The sequence below is a fragment of the Electrophorus electricus genome, chromosome 1 (assembly GCF_041902795.1).
Source record: "Electrophorus electricus isolate QZ-2024a chromosome 1, ASM4190279v1, whole genome shotgun sequence".
NCBI lineage: Eukaryota > Metazoa > Chordata > Actinopteri > Gymnotiformes > Gymnotidae > Electrophorus > Electrophorus electricus.
Genome location: NC_137497.1, coordinates 43,347,844 through 43,369,505, shown reverse-complemented (window position 1 = coordinate 43,369,505; position 21,662 = coordinate 43,347,844). Strand labels below are relative to the sequence as shown.

The 21,662-nt window shown below is 42.8% G+C and overlaps 1 protein-coding gene across 2 annotated transcripts in view; it reads right to left on the bottom strand.

Annotated features, from left to right (window-relative positions):
* Window positions 1-831, bottom strand: part of cntnap2a (contactin associated protein 2a) — a 300,311-nt gene extending 299,480 nt beyond the window's left edge. For both annotated transcript variants that reach the window (XM_035526372.2, XM_035526373.2), the window contains exon 1: window positions 382-831. In XM_035526372.2, coding sequence (XP_035382265.1) covers window positions 382-463 — 82 coding nt within the window. In that variant the 5' untranslated portion in view covers window positions 464-831. The remainder of the gene's footprint in view (window positions 1-381) is intronic.
* Window positions 832-21,662: the final 20,831 nt, after the last annotated feature.

Below are 21,662 nucleotides of genomic sequence, written 5' to 3'. Positions count from 1 at the left end.
CTGTCTGCATTGTGCTTATAGCCCAGAACAAACAGACAGAAGAGAAAGGCGTAGTAGTTTTGCCCCGTGCGTTTCTGTCATGCAGATATCCTGTGTGTGAGTTATATAGCCTACGACAAAAGGGATTCTTTTGTGTTGTTTTTTATAGATTAGCAGGATTATAACGCCAACTAGAATGTTAAGCAAAGCCCCAAGTCAATCTTGCAAAGAGGAAAAAACATCAGAAACAAACCCATGCACAGCGAGTTAAAGTCAGTGAACGCGCATCAAGCACACACGGCATACCGCGCGACTTCGTGTCTCCCAGCAATCGGGGTCCTGCAATGCCCCGCCACTGCAAAGCATCACCGAGCACGAACCGCGGCGCCCGCTGCAACTTACGGGATGATGGGAGAGCTGCACGCGAGCTGCTGATGAAAATCCATGCGAAGAGCGTTAACCCCGTGCGACCGACTCGCGACATCTTTGCCTACTGCACTGCTGGGTGGGTGGGTGGGGGGGGGGGGGGGGCTGTTTTCTCGCGCGCCGGTCCTGGCGAGCACGGGTAGCGTCCTCCCCGACGCGCCCCGAAAAGCGGCAGAGCTGCACCGGGCGAGCCTGCGTGCGCGCTGAAGAAGGCGCTGCTGGTGGCGCTCAGTGGAGCGCTCTGCGTAGACGTCTGCACAGCAGGCTTTGAACGGCGACGACAGTTTTTTGAACAGGCGACACTTTTCACGCCATGTCGGAGTGCGTCGACTCACGCCGCACACGTCAGAGGGTGAGAGGCGCCGCTCGCGGAGGACGCTGTCCAGGTGCTGAAGTTGCAGCGATCGCGTGCTCCCCAAAGCTGCGCGCTTTTAAGTGCAGCCCCCCCCCCCCCCCACTCCCCACCCCCCTCTCGCGCGCGTTGGTATGGTCCACGGAGCAGTGGAGCAGTCCTCGCGGGACAGGGCGCGTTGCTCTGAGCGCCTTCTCATGGGCGGCAGCGTCCCGGACGGGACGGGTTCCCCACTGCCTCCTCTTTAAATAGTTATTATCCTGCGCCTTTTATATAGAAACGCTCCTCATAACACTCTGTGGGTGTATAACAAAAGCAAAAATTTGACAGTGAATAGTTTATCTTTTGTCCTAACCACATGGTTACCCACCTCTGTCACCTGTAATGTCCACCTGTCTGACCCACTGCATTTTTTCTAGGTGGTTTAACAGTTGCTCTCTCTCTCTCTCTCGCTTTCTCTCTCTCTCTCTCTCTCTCTCTCTCTCACTCTCTCTCTCTCGCTCTCTCTCTCTCTCTCTATACACACACACACACACACACACACACACACACAATGCAATATGCAATATAATACAAAGGTTACAGATCAGGTTTTTTTTTTTTCTGTGATCAAATGATTACTCAGTGTACTCACCTGGACCAGAACAACACATTTCATGTTTAAACATTTTCTCCACATTCCAAAGGATTTTTCTACACAGTGAACTAAAGGTACCATCTGACGGCCTGCTTGTAGATGGCTCATGCACAACCATCATTGGGTCGTGTCAGATGAAGGCCATAATTCTATGTTAATTTAAACCAATTGTATCATATGGTTGTTAGTTCACATCTGACCATGTGAACTTTGGATGATAATATTAGGATGATATTAGGATAAGATTATGATGATATTAGGATAAAATTAGGATGAGATTAGAATGAGATTAGGATGATTAACATCACCCAGAGGAGGATTGCACCCCACCTCCTTTGAGTCTTGGTTCCTCTCAAGGTTTCTTCCTCATGCTCTAGGGATTTTTTCCTCGCCACGGTCACCCTTGGCTTGTTTACTGGTTGCTTGGACTTTTTTCACAATTGTGAAGCTGCTTTGTGACAAAATCTATTTAAATTTGATTTGATTGATTAGATAATGTTTTATTGATCCCAGGTGGAAAACGTAGGTGTTCATTAGCAGTAGTGTAACACGCCGCCAGTGACAATGTAGTAAAATACTATAAAAATATCTAAACAGAAGGAAAATAAGTATAAATAATAAACACATATAATAAGTAAATAATAAACAGAATAAACAATATCCTTATATCCTCTAAAAAGGATTCCAATCTATAAATGTTCCAATGCACATGTCTATATAAAGTACAAAAAGTAAAACATTTACAGATATGAGATTAAGGATATTGAGATAAAGGATGTGGAAGTGCACAGGTGTGTATTGGAGTTTTACATGCTTACTCAAAATGTGCAAATGTACTTCAGTGTCCTGTGTAGCTGTGCTGGAGCGCGGACCGTCCAGTCGAACCTCAGTCTTGTGCACATATGCAAGAAGCGGACGGCTGGACATGAGAAAAACAGAAGTGTTAAGAATGAGGAACGAGTACGGGAAGACGCTGGGAAGAGTCCTGGAAATTAACTATCCACCTTAGATGGGTAAAGAGAAAATGGCGCTACAAAGGGTCTATGACTCTATAAACCTTTAATGAGGTCCTTTGAAGTCGGCCCTTACAATCACATATGATGAGCATTAGAACACTAACCTCTGTAAATATCAGGAATTGCTCTTTAGGGGTAGCTTTCTAAGAGCTTTGTCAAAAAAATAGCTTTAAAGCAACATTTTGATAACCAAACTTGAAACACCAAATTTTGTAATCTTCAAGTCTACTATGTGTTGCATATAAATGAGAAAGCCTTATAAATCAGAGAGAAGAGTGAAGCTGAATATTAATCACAAAGGAATACTTATGCCATGGATTTCTATGTGATGAATAGATTTAAGCTGTCCTGGGAACTGGTTGAGTTCCCCAAAATGATGGAATTACTGGTATTGCTGGTGTGAGTGTCCCTGGTCATTTAGAAACTGGAGCTATAAAGGGATTCTGAAATGTCTCAGGGTCATAATTAACTACAAAGGCTGGCGGAAAGAGTACACAAGGAATCAGCAAAAAATGGAACTGATATGCATCAAATTGCTTCTCTAAGCTCAGTAGTATCTCAAACCCCCCCCCCCAAAAAAAACAGAGCCACAATCTATGTTTTTCACAACGTATTTATTTGCAAACAGAAACTGTTTACGTTTAAAATATATCTAAAGGGTTTGTAGTAATTAGGTCAAAACATTGCAGAAAGTGAGTTTTTCTACATCTAAGAAAGCGCTCTTAAATTCCCAACATTTTCTTATGACAACGAGGATGCACAGAGGTAAGAACAAACCTGAGAACGATGCATTTTACTTTGTTTTAAAATGTTATTTTAGAAAGTTAGTGCAATTTTAGACTGCTATGAAAAGCAACATCAAATGTTACCTTTCCTTTTAGCTTGAATTACTGGGTTTAAGAGAATGACTCCGGAAGCAGAGAAGCACGTTTTCATGTTAGCGTGATTTAATCGTCCTTCAGGGGTGAGATGTTCATCAGAACACAGTTGTTCACGCTCCACACCCCAAAAAACCCTGGTGCAAACTGTGCTGCAAAGGTTTTGAAAAAGCTACATAACCATATGTACCGTACATCCATTATGATGTTTTAATAGGAGATTTTGTTTGCATTGCACTTTTTCACATGAAAGTACACTTTAGATGAAAGTCAGAAATGTTATATATAACTATATATAGCAGAAGCACACAAGGTTTCTACAGTAGCTGGATGGGTTTTAGACAGAGGTCCTATTTATAGCTGTTTTTCTCTCTGTCTCTCTCTCTCTGTCGCTTTGACCTAGGCATTCTTCTCACCTCTGTTCTTTAAACAGTCTCAGATATTTAGCTCACATAGTCCAGTGAGCCATGACATAAAAGGTCTTACACTTCAAGCAGAAGCTCTTTGGACGTTTTCTCCACATTCCAAATGATTACGCCATCATGCACTTCAGGGTCAAATGAACTTTCCTAGCACTTCTCGTGGACTTCGTCAGGTCTTCTCCAAGACTTCTCAAGCACTTCTCCTGGACTTCGTCAGGTCTTCTCCAATACTTCTCCAGCACTTCTCCTGGACTTCCTTAGGTCTTCCCCAAGACTTCTCAAGCACATCTCCTGGACTTCCTTAGGTCTTCTCCAAGACTTCTCAAGCACATCTCCTGGACTTCCTTAGGTCTTCTCCAAGACTTCTCCAGCACTTCTCCTGGACTTCTCCAGGGTCTCCCTGTTGCCTCCTTGCCTTGTAAGTGAATTATTCCGAATCAAATCTCAGGCAGTTGAATCACAAACGGACCTGCCTGATGACAGTTCTTGGGAGCAGGAAAAGCCCGATACTGTTGTAGCTTTCTAAATCACAGCACAGTCACCAAGAACAGCACAGTCACCAAGCACAGCACAGTCACCAAGAACAGCACAGTCACCAAGAACAGCACAGTCACCAAGCACAGCACAGTCACCAAGAACAGCACAGTCACCAAGAACAGCACAGTCACCAAGCACAGCACAGTCACCTTTCTCTGCTGTAAATATTCAAAATGAGTACTTTGATAATCAACCAATATATTTCATTCTAAATTAATAACGTCTAAAAAGAACCTCTTGAAATTGTGAGTACTACTATTCCCTGTCAAAATATTCACTGACCTGTAACTGTGCATTGGCTTCAGATCAATTCTGATTTTGCCTGATTAGAAATATTGATTAGTCGCTACTACGATACTAAACGTGCGGGAGTGAGGCACTATTGACTACACTAGAGTAGATCATGTGTTCACTGTAATAGATTAATAGATTAATAGATTTTCTTGAACACAAAAAGCTTATGAATGAGCGACATAATGGCAGTCAGCGGCGACACAGCAAACAAGACTTAACATGCACCACCTACGATGGGTACAATACATACAACATGCGCAAGAGAAAAAGGCCTGCCGGGATTGCCGACTCCCTGACGGTAGCTTTCACGTGCTTCCTATTTCCTTCCTGGTTTGGTTTTCCACGTGCTCCCTTGTTTTGGCTCGGTTTTGCTCCGTTCCTTTTTTACGTTGCCTCTCCTGTTATTGCTGTGCCTTCTGTCCTGTTGCATTGCATTGCTGTGTCTGTTTAAGCCTGTGTTTGAACTACCCTCTTTTTTTAAATGCTGGAAGCATAGCATGCTATCTCAGACATTATTATGTGTGTGATAAACAAGCGCAATCAAGAAACGTTTTAATTATTAATTTAATCACAGCCAGTCACTTCACTCGGGATTGAATGTTTGCTATTTCGACTCTCTCTTGCAGTTAAGGGCTGCTGGCAAGAGCCATTTAATAAGGCTGCACTTCTTTCATCCAGCCACCTGTGCCCTAACAGCCTTGTTTCGTCTGTCCACACAGTGACGTCCCTGTTTCGCTTGTTTACTTCTCGTTATGTGGAGTTCAGGTGAGAGGGTAGCTGGGTTTGTCTTTGAAACTGGCCAGTTCAAAAGTCATGCACGCTCTGCAGGGGGAGACGTGCAACGGACTCTGTCGCGGCTGGTCTTCAATCACCACATTGGTGAATTTCGTCTCGTTATCACCAACCCTCTGATTCTCACAAGTTGTTCCACAGGTTTTTGGCTTTGCAGTAAACAAACCTGTGCGTTTCACTGGGCCGGTCGCCGAATGAAGAGTTCCTATTTTTCACTGTCGTCTGTCTTTCTACACAACTAGGGACGTTTGCACTGTCCTGGGGAACACTAAAGCCTGTAAGATCGAGCTTGATTTATCATTAATACCAAGCTGGCACCGTGCTGATCGCATTCTAATTGGGTCTCAGCTAATCGTCTCATGTCCATTTGCAAACTTTGGCAGTTGAGCTCGCCACTCCCGTGAAGTTTGGCGCTGACTTTCATGGCCTTAGATCTGACCATTCAGACACGAGTGTGTTCACGTCTCACTGTTGTAATTAGGATTATTATATTTACTGTGGAGGTCGCTGTAACACTGAAGTGGCCCATGCAAATGTCAAGGCTCTTTGCGTGCAACTGAACACACAGAACTACCCTTTATCAAATTTCCTTCAGGCTTCCAAGATTCATGAAAGTGGTCCAGGCTAAGAAGAGACTGAGGGACTATTCAATATACCAGGGCAAGCCATGTGTGCTCAAATCACAACTCTGCTTCACGTAGAGTTGTTTAAACAATACAAATATATGAGCACTTTTAAAGCAAACAAGATGTATTGAGCCGATGTTCACAAATCAACTGAGCAAATCCAAAATATTGTTTTTCAGTGTTTCATATCGAAACGTCTTTATCTAAACAGACCACTCTAAATTGGAGCATGTCCCTGCATTTCCTGCACATGCCTGAGTTTGCCATGCGAGCAACACTTCCCCTGTATGTTTGTGTAAACAACACTTGACAAACAGCAGGAAATGGAGACGCTTAAACCTTGGCCCCTGAATGCCCATTCCTCTTCTGGAAAAAACAACATACCAGTCCAGCTTAAGATACCCATGATTACGAGTCAGAGAGGAGGAGATTTTTCACCCAAACCAGCTCATTTTGTCAGTAACATGCAAATCCTCCTCACAAATAATCACATCACACAAGCTGTGTGTGCAGTTCAGTGGAATACAGAGAGCATGACACACACTCTCACACCCACCTACCACACACACACACACACACACACACACCTTCCTACCACACACATACTGCCTCCTACCACACCCCCCACCACACATACACGCTCCTACCACAAACACTCCACCCTTCACACACCCCTTACCACACACACACACCCTCCTACCCAGCACACCCCCTCCTACCATAAATACCCTACCCCACACATACCCTTCTACCAAACACACCCTCCTCCTACCAACCACGCCCCCCCACCACACACACACCCTCCTTCTATGCACCCCCTCCTACTATACACACCCTCCTACCACACACACTCCCTCTTACTACACACACCCTCCTACAACATACACACCCTCCTACCACACACACCTCCTCCAACTACACACACCCTCCTACCACACACACACCCCCACTACACACATCCCTCTACCACACACCCACCCTCCTACCACACACACCTTCCTCCTGCTACACACACCCCTCCTACCACAAACACCCCAGCCCCCACACACCCTTCTCCTACCACACATACACCCATTAACACACACACACCCTCCAACACACACACCTTCCTCCAAACAAACACACACCCTCCTACCACACACACCTCCTCCAACTACACACACCCTCCTACCACAAACACCCCACCCCCCACACACCCTTCTACCACACACACCCTCCTCCTACCACACACACACCCATCAACACACACACACCCTCCAACACACACACCTTCCTCCTACCACACACACACCCTCCTACCACACACACACACCCTCCTCCTACCACACAAAACCAACCACATGACACATAAGCATCACATTCCCATCATAACAGCACACACAGCCAAACTAGCATTAGTGACAAACCAATACTAGAACCACGGGCAGTGAATGGAACCCACCACCACAAACAAGCAATAATCTTCATAAATAAGATGATATTACACTGCCACGGTGGCCTATTAAATATATGTTACAGTTTATTTGGGAAAATGGTCATTATACATAATTACAAACTTTTCATTAAAAGTTGTTTAGATAAAATTAAATTAAAACCGATTACTTTTAAAATATTATTTTTAGAATATCTCAGGCCCTCTCTGAAGATGTGCGAACAATGCTTTCACCACTTTTCCTCTGTGTTTATGTGTGAGCAACACTACTCTATCCGTGTGAGTGTGTGTGTGTGTGTGTGTGTATGTGTGTGTGTGTGTGTGTGTGTGTGAGTGTGTATGTGAGTGAGTGTGTGCGTGTGTGTGTGTGAGTATGAGTGTGTGTGTGTTTGTGTGAGAGTGTGTGTGTGTGTGTGTGTGTGTGTCAAATTGTGTGTGTGTGTGTGTGTGTGTGTGTGATAGGGTTTCACTGCGTAAGCACTTTTCCATTTACTGAGCAGTATTGTCATTAAACTGGATTTACAGAAGCTAATCTCTAAGTTTTTTAGTTTTTTTGTGGATGCTGGCTAAATCAAATTAAATCCCTAATTTTGCTCAGATTTCACTGTTCAGGGAAGATTGCTTTCTGTCTCATACAGGCTTTCTGCAATTATGACTTCTAAATCCTGTATTCCTAAATAAATCTTAAATATCACATTCATAGTAGATGTAAATAAAAGCAAAACATATTCATTTATTAATAAACTGTCACTTGGCTTTTTAAAAGTTTTTGAGTAATGTTCATTGTTCAATAAGAAAACATATCTGCAAAGATCTGATGGCAACACATCTGCTAACTAATACTTGGGGTATGTTGTGCAGTACTCAGCTTCATGTACTATTGATTCGACCATGTTCTCATTCAAAGCCATTAGAGAAACACATTTTGTAAATCTTTTGAGCATCTCTGAGGAATTCCTGGGAAACCCAGTTGCTGTGCAGAATGTGTGAAAAGTTCTTGTAGCACGGGAGGGTTCTGTGTTTGGTCTTGTTTTGTTTTCGAACGTATTGTTTATTGGATTTTGTGGGTTGTTAAAACGCTGACACATCCTGAAACTCACTGAAACATTTTTACTTGAAAAATTCTACTAAACAATAACAACCTCATAATGTTCAGTACAGCACTTTAGGATTATAGGTGTAAATGTCATGGGTTGTGTATGTTTAATAAAACTCACGAAAGCCGTGGTCTATACGCTAGACGCCCCTGCAGATGCGTCCCCATGTCAAGACCTTAGGACCTCGTTATAAAACACGCAGCTTTGAGGTATCACTGGATAAACAACTAGCATTTTCTCCTCATCTTGCTAATTTGACTCAGTTATACAGGTTCCTACTTACTCTACAACTTCAGGGAAATCCAGTAATTTCTCTCCACTGAAGCCGTTGGGGTGCATGTGCTTGTCACTTTGTCCTTTCAAGACTGGACTACTGCGGCTCAGTCCTGGCAGGCCTTCCCAGACTGTATTCCATTGGACTGAAGTGCACCTCATATCCCTGCCCATATAGACACATAAGAGGAGCACTTTGCTTGCACAGCTGATGAAGGACCTCTGTGTGTAACATTCTGTTTCTGTGAAAACTGTGTACTTTACTTCAATTATTTACTTCTGTCTCTCTCTCTCTCTATATATATAGTTTAGGACAGAGGTCCATCAGCTGTGCAAGCGAAATACTTCTTAATCAGTAGGAAGAGCCAGTTTATATATGAAAACGTAGATGTTTAAATCACGATATGCATACTGTGGTGTTCTGAATATAGCTGCTTGCACAGCTGATGAAGGAGCTCTGTCCTGTTTCTCTGGAAACTGTACTTTACTACAATTACTACAATATAAATAGCTAAAAGGAAAATAATAGGTAAACATCTCACTTTACGGGACTGAAAATGGAAGCTGGTTAAGATGCTTCATTTAGCCCATTTAGCTAGCTTGCTGACTTAAATGTCAGTTATTTGTTAGTTACGTTGCTGCTCCTATAAGCCGAAAAATGAAGGCAAGATGGTTGCCGGTGTCACCACGCCAGAATCTTCCATTCACTTTCAGTAGGAAAGGGCACGTCTTCGTTACTTTTAATTAACATGCGTAACATAACGTCATAGCATATTTCAATGCACTTATATTTTTAAGCATTTTATTGGTCTTACTGAAACAAATTAGTTCATTAAGAGATGCAAAGATGCACCATCTGACTGGGAAGATAGTAAGATAGCATGCCAACACCGTGGAGGCAGAATGGCTCTGCATGGCTCGCTTTCATCCTGGAGTTCTCCTGTGTCCCCCCACTGCGTTCTGTCGGCTCTTCAGCTCACATCAGATTTAAAATGCAAACTCTCGCCTACAGGGCCATAACTGGACTTGCTCCCACACACCTAAAGGCACTAATCAAATGTTCTGCACCACGTTGCCCTCGGGCCTCTAGTAGAGCTCGACTCCAGCTAGCATCCTTCAAGACATAAAGAAGTGTCTCGTGTCCAGGTGGTGGCTGTCGGTACACCTGAGACACATGCTGAATTCAAAATGAACACTGAACACTGAAGACTCCTGTTCACTGAGTCATTAAGCACTTACTTAAATATACACTTCTGTATTTTTTTTACATGCTTTCACTTGTTTACTGTCTAGTGCTTCAGAGTGATAACTTTCTGAACGCTGATCTATTGTTAGATGAAGATATGTATTTGATAGAGACTTTTGTAAGTTGATCTGAACATGGGTGTTCCCAAATGCAGTACATGGAAATGTAAATGGTTCACAATTTGTTCTTTGTTTTAGTACTGGGAAGGAGCTCTGTTGCAACGCTGTAATAACACACTGTATCCAAACACAACCATTCAAGACCAAGCACTTCTCACAGTCGTTCTGGTAAACAGTGCAATCCTCGACACCATTCCAGCAGTTTTAGTTGACTGAGAAGCACATCAAAGTCAGTGACTGGGCCTCCAGATATGAGGCTTGTTTGTTACCTGCAACGGTCTCTCAGATCGAAGCCAGTAAATGAAACCTCACATTATAAGAGTCGAACACTGGGAAAAAATGGGTCTCAGTTTGAATCGTACGAGTTCAATAGGAAAACTGAACTGAGCATTAGACTGCAACCACTTTTCAAAAATAAAAATGTAAGCCAATGGAAAATATTTGGAAACCATCTTGCTACAAACCAAATGGAAGAAAAGGGCTGTTTTATTATTGTTGCTGTTGTATTCATTGTTATTATTATTTAGATATTGTTTCTATATGTTTGTGCTGTGACATGAAGGTTGTACGATGACTTCTCCTTTAACACAGAAGCATCTGGGGCTGTGAATCTCTGCAGGACCTGCAGGATCTGGACAAAATGGTCACTCCAGGAAAATGTTGCAGTGTTTACTGTCTTCCAAGCAAGCATGTCTGTGGTTGTCAGTAAAAAAAAAAGAATTCATTTTCATTGCCATTTATTTAAACAATAAAACAAATTCAAAAAAACAAAAATAAATAAATGAATAGTCACAAGCAACGGTATGTTTTGCATGACAGAAAAAGAAAAAAACTGTCGGTGCATTTATGTGAGGGCTCGTATCTCTCAGAAGACACACTGCTGTCCTACCGCCCTCCTTCCTGTGTGTGTCCATTGACTTGGGTTTGTTGTTGGTGGAGATGGTGGAGGTGTTTCCTGTAAAGGCCAAGGCTGCTGATACCGAGCCAGCGCCGATTCCCCGGCTGCATCAGATCAGTAGTGGCAGTCTATCTTTCTTCTGAAACACTGATGGATTGATGACTACCTTTCTCCTGACAGCTCAGAAAAACACCCTGGGGCCCCGTCACAGCCAAACACATGACAGAGGCAAAACTCCGCTGCTTAATGAATAATTACAGTCATTGTTCTGTACACACTGGAGTCACTTAGCAATGAAACACTCATAGGAATGATATTATAAACAGCTGCGATCAAATCCATGAATTTTTCCCATCCGAGGTGCACACACGTATGAGGAGTTCACATTCGTCTGGTGTATGTAGACTCGGATCGTTCAGTGCAGCAAACCAGAATGAATTTGGTTCTGTTTGCGACCCATAGCCAAAGATCATATTGTTTTATGATATGTGGAACTATGTCTGTGGTTATTGTTATTAATCTTGTGTGACATTCTGAACACGTCAGGGTATCGTCTCCAACTGGTGACACCTGTTCATAGCCGAGGGGTACCCAGGAATCAGTGCCCAACAGAGGTCCAGCCTGAAACTGGCAGGGACTCTCCCCATGTCTGGCATGGGGACACTATTTGCAGTCCTGCCTCCCAGTTCTCAACCAACAGGGTCTTCTCTGTGAATTTCTCCATGTTGGTTGCTGTTTCAGGCAAGCTGACTGCCTCTTGAACAATGGTTACATTAAAGTGGCTCCTGAGCGCTGTAGAATAGCTTCTCATCATCTTTGCATGCTAGCCTGCCATTATATTCCCTCAATGCCTTGAAACAGGACATGCAGGGAAAAATCTGCAGTCACCTGACATTTGAGCATCAGTCATGTGATTCCTGATGACAATCCCCTGATCTGAAAAAAGATCACACTTCTCTAAACATTCATTCTTACCCAGGATTTAAATATTTGCCGCGTGGCATAAAAGTGTTAGGATTTTTCATAAAATGACAGTGGATCAAGCGGAATTAATGTACAATTAAACACTTATGGAAAGTGCTGGATCAAGCACTTTTGTCTCCACAGATAAACTAGAGAAATAAACTACAAAACAAATAAACTACGGATATCACTGCCATACAAACCAGAATAAAGAGAAATGACTTCCATGACTCAGGGCACTTTCAAAGCGCTCCACCTAGAAACACAGCCGCTCTACACACTGAGGTTCCACATGCCCGCCAGTCTGCTGAATCTGCCAAAAGTAATCACAGGCTTCCCTTTTCAGCTGGACGGCAGGCCAGATGAAAACCCAAAAACACGAACATGGGGAGGGTACAAACAGAAACATGAATGATGTCACATTCTGTGGTACTGCAGACGCGAGTCAGCCGACGAGGGGAGTGCATCGTCACCGCACAATTGATCACGAGGTTCTGGCAGAAATATCTCTCACCTAAAAATCTAAAAGTCTTTATGTCAGCCTGTAGTTAACCAGAGAGTACAAGCCACCACGGTCTGGGCTTTCACATGAGGCTTGTCTCGTTTGACACATGAAAGTCTTCAGTGAGATAAGAATGAAGCAACTCCTTCCCCTCTCATTACAGAGAAGAAGGTCTTTGCTTGTGTTGTTCCTATTACTCATCTGAGACGTTTGCAAAAATAGACCAAGACATCCATGCTCCGAATCTCCATGGCTGGCAATATTTGTCATTTTGGAATTTGTTCATTCATTTATTTAAAATTATACAAAGGGCTTCGCTGTTCACTGTTCGTTAAAGGCACGATCTAAGGTTCGGCCATGTCATACGTGTTAAGAGCAGGTAAGTAAACAGATCTCCACTCAGAACTGGAGCTCCACAATCGAGCATTAACTGAACGTGAGGGAGCAAAGGGGCTGTTGGAGATACCCTTATGAAGCGAGAAGCCCTACGGCGTGAGTTCTTTCACCAGTGAGGGAGCGAAGCAGAACAGAGAAGCTGGGCTGCATACCTGCACAGGTGAGTGTGGGTTCCTCGTGAGGCCATGCGCGTGCTGCCTGCCGGCCAGCGTGGGACCTGGCATTAAAAATGCGACGTGAAGTGGCTTCTCTTTGACCTTCCCCTATCTCATAGAGGCGGGTCTGAGGGCAGTGCTGTAGGGTGAGAAGAACTACCATTCCTCTCTAACATTCTCCCTCCCACTCAAACCACATCTGTTTCTCTCTCTTTTTTCTTTATCTTTCTTCCACTCTCTCCTCTCTCTCTTGCTCTCTCACTCTTTCGCTCTTCACACTACTAAGTGAAACTCATTAAGTACTGACTTCAAAATAAGGGTCATTACTTAACAGATGTTTACTGGAGACAAAACATTATTCATGTTTGCTATTTCATGTTTGCTCTATCTATCTATCTATCTATCTATCTATCTATCTATCTATCTATCTATCTATCTATCTATCTATCTATCTATCTATCTATCTGTCTGTCTGTCTATCTATCTGTCTGTCTGTCTGTCTATCTGTCTGTCTGTCTGTCTGTCTGTCTGTCTTGTTCTCTTTATTCTGTCTCTCACAGAAACACACACACACACACTCTCTCACACACACACACACACACACACACACACACACACTCACACACACACACACACACACACTCACACACTCACACACACACACACACACACTCACACACACACACTCACACAAACACACACACACACACACTCACACACACACACACATACTCTCACACACACACACACACACACACACACACACACACACTCACACACACACACACATACTCACACACACACACACACACACACACTCTCTCTCACACACACACACACACACACAGGATAAATGTGTAATTACCATAGAGCTTCACACTCAGAATGGAGAAGGGAAATTCCTGAATTTCTGAAGCTCGCAGAGGTGATGTGAATGGTAGGCTTGGATGGTGACATGCTTTAACTCTGCCTTGCCTAGCACGACAGAGTGGCCACCCAGCACAAACCTGGGACTGCAACCATTCACTTATGGAGCTCCGGCACAGGCAGGAGGTGTTGAGTTCAACAGTGCAGAATCTCTGACACTGAGGAATTACAGCGCACTGAACCAGTACTATAGAGAGCGAGAAGCCACTGGCACCACAGATCTGATAATAGCAGCAAAGGGGTCTCTTTTCGCCCAGGGGGCGAGTGAAACATAGCGGGATGCGCTGAGTCATCACCACAGTTACACCCCAGCCCTGACCCTGGGCTGACCACGGAGCTGCAGACAAGACAGAGGTGGATAAAACAGGATGAACTCAGAAATGGCTCCATGTCTTCCTTAAATAATACAAATAGTATTAATAAATCACTCATTAAAATGGCAGCTAATAGCAGTGCATGCTGTAGGAATAAGAAATAAATTTAGAAAATTATATAAATATATATTAACAATATATTATAATATTAATATATATTAATATATTATTATTATATTAACATATTAACAAAATTAAACAAGTAAATGAATAAATTACACTCTCCCTAAACAATGCAGAATGTCCTTATTCAGTATTGCAACTACTAGACAAGCAGTCAATACAGAATAAGCGTCATTTTCTGCGGTTTATCTGTGCGCCAGGACAACAGGTATGCTACAGCTCACTCTTCTCTGTGCCTTCTCTCTTGCTGCACTGGTAAACTGCCAGTACAGCATAATAACACAACACCAGGATCACTGCTAAGTCCACAGTTTGGACAGTGAGGTTGTGTCTGAGCCAAAGGTAATCACAGTGGAATTGCCGTGTTTAACTGTACCTAATAAAGGAGGCTCGCTACGAATGTCTGCGCGTTTCGGGTTAAAGTTAAGAAGCAGTCAGGGGACATATTAATGCTGGGTTTGGATTCATCTGCCAAGTTACAGCTGAATTCATTACGGAGGGATAATAGGTTTTGTAGTTCCATGTGGGAGAGGAGAGTATTAATCTTGTGACCGAACACAGCTGTATGTAAACATCTCACAGCAGGGCCAACGTGCAGGGCTCATACATGCACTGTGCTCACTGTGCTCTCTGAGGAAGAAAAAGAAACCACCAGTAAAAGGAAGTGAGTCATATTTTGTTAGAAGCAGACTTCAAAATTCCCTAACAGCTGACTCAAGACAAACACTGTGTGATTTGAACCAAATTCTAGATTAATACTGAATTTAAATAATAATTACTACAGAAATAAGGTATTTTTTATTGCCCAAAAACTGAATTGAGATTGTGAGAGGCATTGGTCTGACTTTCAGAAAGAGAAGTGTCTCATTGGTCTGACTTTCGAGAAGAGAGGCATCTCATTGGTCTGACTTTCAGGAAGAGAAGCATCTCATTGGTCTTACTTTCAGGAAGAGCAGCATCTCATTGGTCTGACTTTCAGGAAGACCAGCGTCCCATTGGTCTGACTCTCAGGAAGAGAAGTGTCTCATTGGTCTGACTCTCAGGAAGAGAAGCGTCTCATTGGTCTGACTTTCAGGAAGTGTGTGGTTTATTTGGTCTTAGATGTCTTAGAAAGAGCAATATCTCATTGGTGCAGTATGATTTGGCGGAATTTGCATACTGTCCCAAAATCTGCTAAATTCCTGTTTATTGAATTCTAAGCCATCTTTTTAATTTTTTTTCCACACTATGATGGAAACAGGAAACATAAATCTGAATATTTTCAAAGGATATAAGATTTGTAGATTAATTATTGGTCAAAATAACCAAACAATCTCAGGTATGATCAGATTTAGCATCAGGCGATTATTATTCTGAGGTACTGAATACGCTGAGCTGGAGAAGGTTTGCTGTCTGGCACTGAAAACCACTAAAACAAGTGGCCTTGGATATCTGAATTGTAATTTAGTAAAAACTTTGTTTTAATGTTCTACATTTACATTTACATCTAGCATCTGCTAAATGCCGTAAATGTAAATGTTAATGTTCTAGAGAACTACGCGGAATGTTTTCTCTCAAAGGGTTGCATTTATGCATGGCAGTTTCACCCGCGTAGTTCTCAGCCATCTCCTTTCATTTTTATTCCAGAGTTAGCATAATAATAAGGTCATTTCAGTTTAATAAATCACATTACTAGCTGGACATGGCCCGTAACCAGCAATGCGGCACAGTACTGTCATTCAAAGCTCTTCTGCCCAAACATGAACTGATAAGTAAAGACCGCAAATGAGCGCTAGTTTGGAATATCTGAAGCGATGCTGTCATCGTCTCCGTAACCCCACGGCCGTTTCATAACAGCTTTGGTCATTCCGGACGTGTACAGAAAGGCTTTGCACTGCTAATTCCTTCCTAAAGCAGCTCAAGTTTTTTTTTTTTGTTTTTTTTTTCAGGGCTTCTGGCCAATGAGAAAAAGGCATGAAACTTGCTAGATTGTGCTGTGTGTCCAGGAACGAATCTTTTCTGCAGAGCCCCTGGCCAAAAGCTACCACAGCAGTTCTGATACAGGTTCACTACTGGTTCTGAAGTTGTTCAGTACTTACATTAGTTCATGCAAACCAACGACCAGTACACAGCAGACGAGAATGTGACAGTACTCTTAGATGCAAAGAAACAAAAAAAAAACAACAAAACAAAAAAACAGGAAGTCAAGCTTGATAAGTCTGTTCATAAAATATATTGTTTTACAGCGATACAATACAAGACACAGGAGAAGTCATTTAAAAATATTTTATTTTCTGTTAAACTTTAACTCACATAGTGAATCCTTTGATTCAGAATATAGGGTTGAGTGACACAAACCTCAAAGAGCAGACCGTCCAGTGTGTCATCATGGTTTCAACACAAGGCAACACTGCGAAAATCTGCAAACAATATTGAACAATCTGGGAAACCAAGATGGTGTTTTGGTGGACATTTTAAAACTCTGACTCGGGAAACGTCCTTTCAAGCGGGCAGACAGAGAGCAGCTATAATCGGAGGTAAAGGACAGCAGGTCTGTTCATGTCCTCATGTCCACATGCTCTGGGACCAAGGCATACTATCAAGATCTTTTGTGTTACTAACAATAAACTGGTACAAGATAAGCTAACATTGCCAACAGTCTAGAATATTCTGTCTGCCAATAAGCACAACATGCCAAAATATTTAAAAACACACAGTTTTATTCTAGGCTTGATTTGCATAATACGTAGTTCGTTCTTTCTGTTGTGGGAATTCTTCGCCTAGGCCCAATTTTCACCAGAAGATGAAAAAATGTAAAAATGTGGGACTAAACTAGAATTTGAATTGTTTTTTTTTTATAAATAGATCGATAAACAAACTGTGGGATGTACGCACACTCACACACACACACACACACACACACACACACACACACACACACACACACACACACACACACACACACACATTTTACTGCATCTAATGAGGCAGTAGCTCAAACAAACTGCCACTACACTGTGTGTGTGTGTGTGTGTGTGTGTGTGTGTGTGTGTGTGTGTGTGTGTGTGTGTGTGTGTGTGTGTGTGTATCTGAGCTCATTTCATTTGTTATCATTTTCTTGTAAACAACAAAAACACAAACTTTCCAGTCTTCAGTACTGGTGGATCTGTTGGTTCAGAGTGCATGGACCAAAGAAACGTTACTGCAAATTATTTTACACTAGTATCAGAACACTGTCTGAAGCTGGTGGCAGTAACTGGGCTTCCTTTAGAAGCTTGAGGAGACTGTTTTCCTTGGGAACTCAAGCGTGGCGTCACCCTGATGCCGACAGAATTGCCTTGTCTTCTCCATTACACAAACACCAGAGAGAGATGTACACAACCATCTGGATCGAGAGGAATCATTCAGCCTGAGATTAATCATTGGTCAGAGGCTGATCCTTCCATGAGGAAATCCCGCCGTGTTTCCAGAGAGCTGCTGGCCTGTGATGCCCAGCTGGGAAGGCACTGGTCAGGCTGACTCGCTTCTGGTACTACAGGGACGATGAGAACAGGGTCTTTCCTGTGGACAGACCTGAGCCAATCAGAACCTGAGGAGGACATGCAGGAGAATCTGTTGGATGGAGACATGGGCCCTCATGGTGGAAGGATATTTATGCAGAACACTGAGATACAGGATCTCTATTTCTCTCTCTGTTTCTCACACATTTTTAATATAGCAGTATATAGTAAATACATGATTAAAAATAGTATGCATACATTCAAAAACTAGCTAATAAAGCTAATGGCATTCTTTGCATTTGTGTGTGTGTGTGTGTGTGTGTGTGTGTGTGTGTGTGCATGTGTGTGTGTGTGTACCCCATCAGGGTATACCCCATCAAAGTAAACAAACAGAATACCCCATCAAAGTAAACAAACAGAATACCCCATCACTGTAACATACAGAATACCCCATCAAAGTAAACAAACAGAATACCCCATCACTGTAACATACAGAATATCCCATCAAAGTAAACAAACAGAATACCCCATCAAAGTAAACAAACAGAATACCCCATCCAAATAAACAAACAGAATACCCCATCACTGTAACATACAGAATACCCCATCCAAGTAAACAAACAGAATACCCCAACAAAGTAAACATACAGAACACCCCATCCAAATAAACAAACAGAATACCCCATCACTGTAACATACAGAGTATGCCATCATTGTAGCATACAGAATACCCAATCAAAGTAAACATACAGAATACCCAATTACTCTAATTTATAGAATACCCCATCACTGTAACATACAGAATACCCATCACTGTAAGCATATGGACAACCCTCCCACTATAAGCTACAGGTCAAACTCTATGATCTGAGAAGGCACTGAGTTCAAGGAACATACAAGGAACCTCAGCATGCCTTTCAACACATTTATAGATATGCATCCAAATATCACAGGGTCCCCAACACTGTCAGCCTGTGTGATAGCATGCCACCTCAGATACCACCTCGAGACAAACTTGCCCAGACAGCATCTATAATTATCATTATCAGCAGTGGCTGTACAGAAGGGCTTTCCCTGTCTCTCAATGTCTCTCTCTCGCATTCTCTTGCACTGTCTCTCTCTCTCACTATTCCTGTCAATCTCTCTGTCACTCTCTCTCTCTGTCTCTCTCTTTCTCTGTCTCTCTCTCTCTCTCTCTCACTCTCTCCTTCTCTCTCTCTCTCCCTCTCTCGCTCTCTCCTTCTCTTTCTTTCTCCCTATCTCCTTCTCTCTCTCTCTCTCTCTCTCTCTCTCTATCTCTCTCTCGCTCCCTCTCCCTCTCTCTCTCTCTCTCTCTCTCTCTCTCTCTCTTTCTCTCTCTCACTCTCTCTCTCTCTGTCTCCCTTTCTCTCTCTTCCTCTCATTGCAGGCTCTCATATATAACATGTCTCCCAAGCATGTGGGAGACCCATGTGCACATCCAGCATACACTGCCTTGCTGTTGGTCTGTGCGTAAACCAGAATATTCTGGACTTTCAGGGACACGTCTGCACCAGAGGCGAAGGCTCTTTGTCCCCTGTCCTTGACGTGGCCCCAGTGACACACAGAACTCCATAAACCCTGTATGTGGGGAGGTCATTTTAGCCAGTGATATTTTCAGAGTTATATCTTTAAAAGCTCCAGCAGCCTGGGTTTATTGCAGGGCTTCCTAACGACACACAGAGTAAATGACATGCTATATCAAAGCCATCCAGCATCTGTATCACGCCTCTACTCAACCAGAAGCAACGTGCCGAGAACTCGGTCGCTGTTAGCTCATGGAGAGCCTCTGCTTCAGGATCCTAAAGGAGAGAAAAACCCAAGTTCAGGTTCTGGATTGAAGCAAGACTGTAACGATCCACCTCGGTTCCTGTCTACCTTCTGTAGGTCACTTTTCCAAACACTCTTATACTGGATGATGGTCAGTCAATAAGAGTTCAAAAAAAAAAGCAAGTTGCTTCTATTCTTAGTAGTGGCATAGGGATCGATAACGCCTATCACAGCAGAGAGGGACTGTTCCCTTTAAACTCTGGAGGATGACTGAAAGTGACAGGCTTTAAAACAGCAGAGGCTTGGCTCCTTTTACGGTAACCCTGTGTGGATTATCGGTCAAGGTTTGGCCTCTGCGGACAAGCCGTGCCGTCACTCGGCTGGTTTTCTGTCTGTCATGTGAAGAGGATTTTCTCTTGTGAAGGAACAAATCTTCTGGGAATTATTACGTCCGTTGCGTGATGCCGAATATAACTCTAAGGGCTGTGAGAAAGAAAAAAAATGCACAAACAAATCCCCATGAAAAGTAAAGTGTTTTAAACTCCGTTGTGTATTTCTTCTTAACGTGATTGCGTTCAACACCTTAATAATAGACGGGCCCGGTCGTGTGCCCCATGGCTGTTTCTAAAGATCTTCCAGTGTTCCTGTTAATAACTTAAAGATAACTCTTGTCACATTCTGTGAATATTTTATGCAAATTGCCTAATTCCTGAAAATGAGCAAAGGTGGCTGATAGCGTCCCACGTGTGGCACACAGCCCACGTGCAAGTCTGTCAGCGTGAGCCCAATTTAGCCAATTTAATTTAGCAAACAGAGACGTGCAAAGTGGTTTGAGCTGATCTGCTTCAAATGTTCCCTTTATTTTGCTCTTATTTAGCAGATGTTTCAAATGCTAACTCCTCTGAGCGAAGCTCACCTCTAAACGATCAGTGCGGATGACGCAACGAATGAATCGATGGGGTCTCTCATGCCACATTAACCAGAGGAGGAAGATGACAAGAACAGAAAGAACAACACAAAGATTAAGAACAATAATGGGATGGTGATGGGGTTGCTTCTAACTTCTGTGTAAGATAATGGAAGTAATTATTTGTAAGAAGCTACTTGGTGTAAATTTGCTTAATCGCTCGCTGCTTGAATGAGTTTTGTAATAATTTTTTGACGCCTTGCTACTGTTATATCACCATGTCTCGGAAAATCAAGCATCATCTCAGGAGAATTGGAACTGAAACATGGCAGGTTGAAAATAAACTTCATGTAGTCAAAGGGTGTGATGACTCTAGACACACACTTCTTTTGGGGCACTAATGCACCATGTGTATGTATATATATATATATAAAATGTTATTAAATTTGCATTAGTGTGTCCTCTTCCTGTGTACACATTAAAGATGCAGATATACTGTTTCCAAAAGCTGACAACAAAGGAAAAGTACTTAAATAACTATTTTACTGGGAGCTCAGGGTATACAGCTTAGTATTGACAGCGTGAAATAATACAATAAGTGACTATTTTTATGTTGTAATAATAATACTGATAGCAATTTCTCCTAATGTACCATGGGGTAAATGTAGCTGATCTCTCTAAATGCCCCCAGGGTAAATGTAGCTGATCTCTCTAAATGCCCCCAGGGTAAATGTAGCTGAGCTCTCTAAATGCCTCTAGGGTAAAGGAAGCTCATCTCTCTAAATGCACCCAGGGTAAAGGAAGCTGATCTCTCTAAATGCACCCAGGGTAAAGGAAGCTAATGTCTCCAAATGCCCCCAGGGTAAATGTAGCTGATCTCTCTAAATGCCCCCAGGGTAAATGTAGCTGATTTCTCTAAATACACCCAGAGTAAATGTAGCTAAGGTGTGAGATTCTTCAGTGGTTGGTTTTCTCTGAGTCTAATTGTCATGGCTGCGAGCTCCTCTGATGTTGCATCCTGATT